Source organism: Aythya ferina (genome assembly GCF_964211825.1).
Source record: "Aythya ferina genome assembly, chromosome: 8".
NCBI lineage: Eukaryota > Metazoa > Chordata > Aves > Anseriformes > Anatidae > Aythya > Aythya ferina.
In genome coordinates this window covers 574591-582500 of record NC_140304.1, presented here as the reverse complement: position 1 = coordinate 582500, position 7910 = coordinate 574591, and the positions used below count along the sequence as shown (strand labels likewise).

At 44.2% G+C, this 7910-nt stretch overlaps 1 protein-coding gene across 1 annotated transcript in view; it reads left to right on the top strand.

Moving 5' to 3' along the window:
* The window catches only part of LOC311440638 (uncharacterized protein), an 89696-nt gene extending 82713 nt beyond the window's left edge, over positions 1 to 6983 (top strand). Inside the window, exons 2-3 of the mRNA XM_084527777.1 lie at positions 1763 to 3635; positions 6023 to 6983. Coding sequence (XP_084383903.1) covers positions 2404 to 3600 — 1197 coding nt within the window. The 5' untranslated portion in view covers positions 1763 to 2403 and the 3' untranslated portion in view covers positions 3601 to 3635; positions 6023 to 6983. The remainder of the gene's footprint in view (positions 1 to 1762; positions 3636 to 6022) is intronic.
* The last annotated feature ends 927 nt before the right edge of the window (positions 6984 to 7910 follow it).

The window sequence follows — 7910 nt, the reverse complement described above, 5'->3', positions numbered from 1 at the left end:
TCGAAAACCCACAATTTACCCTTTTCCACCAAGATGCCAACAGAAAACCCAACAAAACCCAACAGAGACATCAAAACATGTCAAAAACACCCCAAAAAAGAACTGGATAACCCCCAAAACTGGAAGAAAATTCCCAAAAAGCATGGATCCAATCCCAAAACCACCCTAAACCTACCTGATCTTCTCCAAATCCCAAAGTCCACTCCCAACCACCATAAAACCCATTAGGAACTCAACAAAACGCAACAGAAACCCCAAAACACCTCAAAAACACCCCAAAAGCAAACCGGATCAGAAGAAAATACGTGATTTAACCCCAAGAAAACCCTTAAACCTACCTGATCTTCTCCAAATCCCAAAATCCACTCCCACCCACCATAAAACCCATTAGGAACTCAACAAAACGCAACGGAAACCCCAAAACACGTCAAAAACACCCCAAAAAAGAACTGGATCAGAAGAAAAAAAAAAACAAAACTATGCATTTCCCTCCCAAATCACCCTAAACTCACCTGATCTTCTTCAAAACCCACAATCCACTCCCATTTAGCTTAACGACCAACGAGAACCCAACAAAACCCAACGGAGACCCCAAAAACGTCAAAAACACCCCAAAAAAGAACTGGTTCAACCCCAACAACGAAAGAAAATCCCAAAAGCCATAGATCCACACCAAAAATCCCCCTAAACCAACCTGAAGTTCTCCAAAACCCACAATTTACACTTTTCCACATTGATGACCATGGAAAACCCAACGAACCCCAACGGAGACCACAAAACACGTCAAAAAAAAAAAAAAAAAAAAAAAAAAAAAAGAAAGGGATCACCCCCAAAATTGGAAGAAAATCCTTCAAAATCATAGATCCACCCCAAAACCACCCTAAACCTACCTGATGATCTCCAAAACCCACAATTTACAATTTTCCACCACCATGACCATGGAAAACCCAACGAAACCCAACGGAGACCCCAAAAGAAGTCAAAAACACCCAAAACAAGAACGGGATAAACCCTAAAAACGAAAGAAAACCCCAAAAGCCATAGATCCACACCAAAAGTCCCCCTAAACCTACCTGATGTTCTCCAAAAGCCACAATTTACACTTTTTCACCAGGATGACCAACATGAACCAAACGAAAACCCAAAACGAGACACCAAAACACGTCAAAAACACCCCAGAAATAAAGGGATCACCCATAAACTGGAAGAAAATCCCCAAAAAGCACGGATCCAATCCCAAAACCACCCTAAACCTACCTGATGTTCTCCAAAACCCACAATTTACCATTTTCCACCACGATGACCAACGAGTACACAACAAAACCCAACGGAGACCACCAAACACCTCAAAAACTTCCCAAAAAAGAACGGGACCACCCCAAGAAACAGAAGAAAACACCAAAAAACATGACTCTGCCCCAAAAGTCCCCCTAAACCTACCTGATGTTCTCCAAAAGCCACAATTTACACTTTTTCACCATGATGACCAACAAGAACCCAACTAAAACCCAACGGAGACCCCAAAACACGTCATAAACACCCCAAAAAAGAACAGGATCACCCAAAAAAAAACAGAAGAAAAGCCCAAATACCATGAATCCACCCCAAAATTCCCCTAAACCTACCTGAAGTTCTCCAAAACCCACAATTTACAATTTTCCACCACCATGACCACATAAAACCCAAGGAATACCAACGGAGACCCCAAAACACGTCAAAAACACCCCAAAAAAGAACGGGATCACCCCCAAAAACTGTTGAGGAATGGTTAAGTGAGGTGGGACATGTGAATGTGGGGCAATTGGCAGGCAATAAGCTAATAAAGTACCGTACTTAGTTTACATGGATCTGGGCACGTACGCAGGTGGCTGAGAGCCAATCAGGATCAAGAACACGATGCCCTTAGGCGATTGGATAGACCCCCTGGGGCAGGACGGTAGCAACTGCATAGCGCGGGAAAGTGTTAGCCAATCCTAAGTTTAGTTTAAGAATGTTTACGAGTTTCGGAATAGATAAAAGGCGACTGAGCTATCCATTAAAGTTGAAGTTCACTGTTCACTCATATTGAGCGTCTGTGTCTTCCTCCCGTCGACAACAAATGGCGCCCGAACAGGGACAGATCTGAACGGGAACAGGGACTCGGCTGGAGTTGAACCTGCGAGCCACGGTTGGACGGGATACGGGGACCGGTCCTGCAACGCAGCTCAGGAGGTGAAAAGGATTAAAAATTGTCGAATCCCCGCACCCGAGGCCTGAAAGGCGAAAGGGACGAAAACTTCGAATCCCCGCACCCGCAGCTCGGAAAGGGAGTCCTCGCACCCGGGACGAGCCCATAGAGGGTCCCGCCGGAACGCGCCGCCGAGGTCTTGCAAAGGCTGCAACGGTACCGACGCATATAAAGGTATGGAGAGGCAAGCGGCGTATGATTTGCTCAAATGCTTTTTAGAAAAGCGGAGCACACAGTGTATATATTGTAAAAAGGAATTGCCAGAGTTATTAGCTTGTGGGGTAGCTAAGGGTTGTTTTTTAAATCCTGATATGGTGTTTGAACAAGCAGAGTGGAGGAAGTTCGGGGACAAACTATTTGATGAGGTGATTAGTGATAACAAGGTGGCGAGAAAATTAACGAAGCCATGGAGGGCGGTAACTAATGCATTAGCAACACACCAAGCTGAACAAAAAATAGCTGCTGCCATAACAGAGCAATTAGGATCATCCAGTCAGAATGGGGGGACTTCTGCTGCTTCCTCTACTCAACAAAGAGCTGAGGAACAGTCTTACCCCTCTCCACCATCATATAGAACAGTTATAATTCCACAGGGGACCTCGGGTGGCTGGGAAACGTCTGTACCCGTATCAGGGGAAGAAGAACCTTCACAGCCACCGACAGCCCCACCCGCACAATTAGAGAATGGAGAAAGGGTGGGTGGGGAATCGGGAACAAATTCATTTTCGACAAATCCATTTAAATCCAATTTACAGGGTAGGGAGGAACCATTCGGGTTGTTTATCGATCGAGTAGCAAATGCAATACAAGCCGCGGGAGTTCCCGATTATCTTAAAGGCACTATATTAAAGCAATGTGCACTCCAAAATTGTAACCCTTCAACTCGAAGTATATTAGCTACATTGCCGAGTACTTGGACAATAGAGGAAGGATTGGAAAGAATGTCTCAGGTACCTGTAGGTCCACAGGCTATGTTAGTAAAAGCAGTAAAACAATTAGGTGACAACATGAACGAGCAGTCTAAAGTGCCTGCCGCCCTTGCACCTTTGCAAACCCCCGGAGGACGTTCTAATGGCCGAGGATCGGCACCGCAGCGCCGTTGTTTTCGGTGTGGTATTGCAGGACACATCAGACGGGAGTGTAAAACAGAATCAGTGTGGTGCCAGAACTGTCAATCAAATACTCATAGCACTTCGGCATGCCGACGAGGTGCGTCGGGAAACGGCCGGAGCAGCGGGAAGAGCCGCCCCGCGACGACACAAAAAGCGGCTTTTGCGACAACGGCAGCAACAGCACCGGCACCATCTGCAGCGGCTCCCTCTTTCTCCGACCAGCCACCAGAGGGAGCCCCGGCCTGGATTGGGCAACAGTAGTCGATGTGACTTTATTGGATTCGAGACCCACCAGGGTAAGGACAGGAGTTTTTGGACCAATTATTATTAATGGTGAACCCGTGGGAGCTCTATTAATAGGGAGATCGTCTGCCACTGTGAATGGGTTACAAATATTAATTGGACTTATTGATAAGGACTACCTTGGGGAAATACAAGTTATGGTTTCTGCAATGTTCCCTCCAATTCATGTGCCGCAGGGCACAAAAATAGCACAATTAATCCCATTGCCTCATCTTGCTGAATCGTTAGCACCAGAATCTGGAAAGTATCGAGGACAGGGAGCATTTGGCTCCACGGGAAAAGTAGTGCTATTGACACTTGGTATGCGTCAAAGACCATGACAAAAGGTCGCTGTGTGCTTAAGGGATGAAAAAATACAAATTGAGGCATTGTTGGATACTGGTGCTGATGTATCGATAATTAGCACAAAAGATTGGCCGTCACATTGGCCTACATTTGAGTCTAATGCCACGGTTTCAGGAGTAGGAGGTATGATTCTTGCTCGTCGATCACCAGTGCTGCAATGGACAATAGGTGATAAGGTGGTAAATTGCAGTGTATCCATCTTATCACTGCCTGAGGGAGTACAAGCGTTAATAGGGCGAGATATCCTTGCCCAAATGGGAGCGGTTCTCACAACAAATCATCAAAATTTTTAGGTGTGGCCATTGCTCGGACTTTCCCAATCCCACTTAAATGGAAAACTGATGAACCTGTGTGGGTTGAACAGTGGCCACTAAAACGGGAAAGTCTTTTACATGCTCATAAATTAGTACAGGAACAGTATCAACAAGGGCATCTGAGACTGTCAACAAGCCCTTGGAATACTCCGGTTTTTGTGATTCCCAAAAAATCAGGGAAATACCGTTTGCTACACGACTTACGAGCAGTTAATAGTCAAATGTGTGCTATGGGAGCACTGCAACCTGGGTTACCTAATCCTGCTATGATACCAGAAGGGTGGAAATTGTTAATTGTAGATCTTAAAGACTGCTTTTTTACAATTGCATTACATGAAAATGATAAACAGAGGTTTGCTTTTACACTCCCTGCCATAAACTGTGAAGGGCCATGTCAGAGATTTGAGTGGACTGTATTACCTCAGGGCATGCGTAATTCACCTGCTTTATGTCAGCTCTATGTCGATGCGGCACTTCAACCAATTCGCCGCGCATGGCCCAAAACGATAATTTACCATTACATGGACGATATTTTGCTAGCCCAGAAGGAGATATTTTCCCTGCAACAGAAAAATGCTCTGGCAGCTGCTCTTAAACAAATGGGACTGGTAATTGCACCAGAAAAAATTCAGGAGGCAAGCCCCTGGAAGTACTTGGGGTGGAAAATTACAGATTCCACTATTCAGCCTCAGAAACTTACCATCCAATCGAACATCAAAACCCTCAATGATGCTCAAAAACTGCTGGGAGATTTACAATGGATTAGGCCAGTGGTCGGAATTCCAAATGAACTGTTGAATTCCCTTCGGCCATTATTAAAAGGAACCGACCCTGCCACAAAGGTAACATTATCAGAAAAACAGTCAGAAATATTACAACAAATTGCATCATTGATTACAACGCGTGTCACACATCGCATACCCGACAGGCCACTCGATCTTACTATTCTGTGTGGTCCGCAATACTTGATGGGTGCTATCACACAGCAAAAAATAAAAACGGGGGAGACGGGAGTGGAAACTGTGGTATTGGAATGGATAGCTTCCCCCATTGCAACCCCGAAGAACAGTTCAAGATGTGTTATTCTTAAATGTCCAGGTGTTTTGTGTTGAAAGTATTTATGTAAGGGTAAGGTTTTAAAACAAAGTGTTGCAAGTCACTTCACGAGGAACACAATGAGAGGCAATACTTGTTTGTTTGCTTATCATTCTAAATTATATTCTTGTGGTATGATTGAGGTTGTGGTATGATTGAGAGTTGGATGTGCCAGAGGCCTCTGGGTGTGCAAGTGTGCTCTGGGTGTGCAAGTGTGCTCTGGGTGTACAAGTGTGATCTGAGTGTGCAAGTGTGCTGTGTACTGTGTTAGTGAGAGCGCATTTATTGCCATAGTACAGGCTGAAATCGTAGGAAATTAGTCATTGTGTGAAGTAGCCACTTGGAGAAACTTAAGGGAACGTACTGTTTAAAACTTTTTGATCGTACTGAGTCAATGCACAAATCTATTACTTTCTTGAAAGAGCACATGAGAAAGAGTCAATATGGTATCAATCCTTTCCATCAATGGTTCACTGGTTTGTTTGAAACAGTGCATAGATGCTTACTGGGATTGATCAAGGAGGGATTGAGGATTTTGTTCGCTGTGGTGTCAATCATCATTGCATGTAGTATTGTGATAAATGTGGTTGTAGGGTTACTTGCAAAAATGTTACAAAATGTTATAGAGATTTTGAAGTGGTGCTGGAAGTGGGTGCCCGGTGGATCACTGCAAAGCGGACTGAAGCAGCTTTGGAGTCTGCACGCGCCGAGGACGACCAGGAAGAGGTTCCTGATAGTTATTCTGACGGTGACGTGGGCTGTGGCACCTCGATGACTATCAAGAGCAGCCTTTAATCACCATCAAGTGATTGGGTTTGGGTGTGTTACTATTGAGTTGTTGCTTACTATTAATTGTGTTGCCATTGAGTGCTTACAGTAATTGTAGTGTTATTAGGGTTAAGTTGTATAGTTGTGTTATGTTATGTATATGACATCTGATGTAAAACCAGCCCTTGAAGAAAAGTCACCAAGAAAGGATAACAGCGACCATGGCTGAATTAATGAAGCAAGGGACTTTGGTTATGTTATCAGTTATAATAATGGCTGGACATGGTAATGCCATCTTAGGGAAAATTGACCCTCAGCAGAATATATGGGTCACCTGGGCTAATCAGTCTGGACAGAGCTCATTCTGTTCAGTTAGTTAAAGAGGGACTTCGGTTTCTACTTATAGTTATATTGATTATTATTGCTGCATATGTAATCTTTAACTGCCTAACTAAAAAACTTGAGCAACTCACACAGAAGGTGTTTGTTGAGCAAAATAAAAACGGGGGAATTGTTGAGGAATGGTTAAGTGAGGTGGGACATGTGAATGTGGGGCAATTGGCAGGCAATAAGCTAATAAAGTACCGTACTTAGTTTACATGGATCTGGGCACGTACGCAGGTGGCTGAGAGCCAATCAGGATCAAGAACACGATGCCCTTAGGCGATTGGATAGACCCCCTGGGGCAGGACGGTAGCAACTGCATAGCGCGGGAAAGTGTTAGCCAATCCTAAGTTTAGTTTAAGAATGTTTACGAGTTTCGGAATAGATAAAAGGCGACTGAGCTATCCATTAAAGTTGAAGTTCACTGTTCACTCATATTGAGCGTCTGTGTCTTCCTCCCGTCGACAACAAAAAACAAAAGAAAATCCCCCAAAACCATAGATCCAATCCCAAAACCAACCTAAACCTACCTGATGTTCTCCAAAACAAACAATTTACCCTTTTCCACCATGATGACCACGGAAAACGCAACGAAACCCAATGGAGACCCCAAAACACGTCAAAAACACCCCCAAAATGAATTGGATCACCCCCCCCAAAAAAAAAAAAAAAAAAAAAAAAACAGAAGAAAACCCCATATATCATGAATCCACCCCAAAAGTCCCCCTAAACCTACCTGATGTTCTCCAAAACCCACAATTTACACTTTTCCACCATGATGACAACGGAAAACCCAACGAAACCCAACGAAGAACCCAAAACACGTCAGAAACACCCCAAAAATGAATTCGATCACCCCAAAACTGGAACAAAATCCCCCAAAACCATAGATCCACCCCCAAAACACCCTAAATCTACCTGATGTTCTCCAAAACCCACAATTTACACTTTTCCACCATGATGACCACGGAAAACCCAACGAAACCCAACGGAGACCACAAAACACGTCAAAAACACGCCGAAAACCAACTGGATCACTAGAAAAAACAGAAGAAAACCCCAAATACCATGAATCTGCCCCAAAAGACCTCATAAACCTACCTGATGTTCTCCAAAACCCACAATTTACACTTTTCCACCATGATGACCACGGAAAACACAACGAAACCCAACGGAGAACCCAAAACACGTCAAAAACACCCCAAACAAGAACAGGATCACCCCCAAAACCAAAGAAAACCCCAAAAAGCACGGATCCAATCCCAAAACCACTCTAAACGTACCTGATGTTCTCCAAATCCAAATGTCCACTCCCAACCACCATAAAACCCATTAGGAACTCAACGAAACCCAACGGAAACC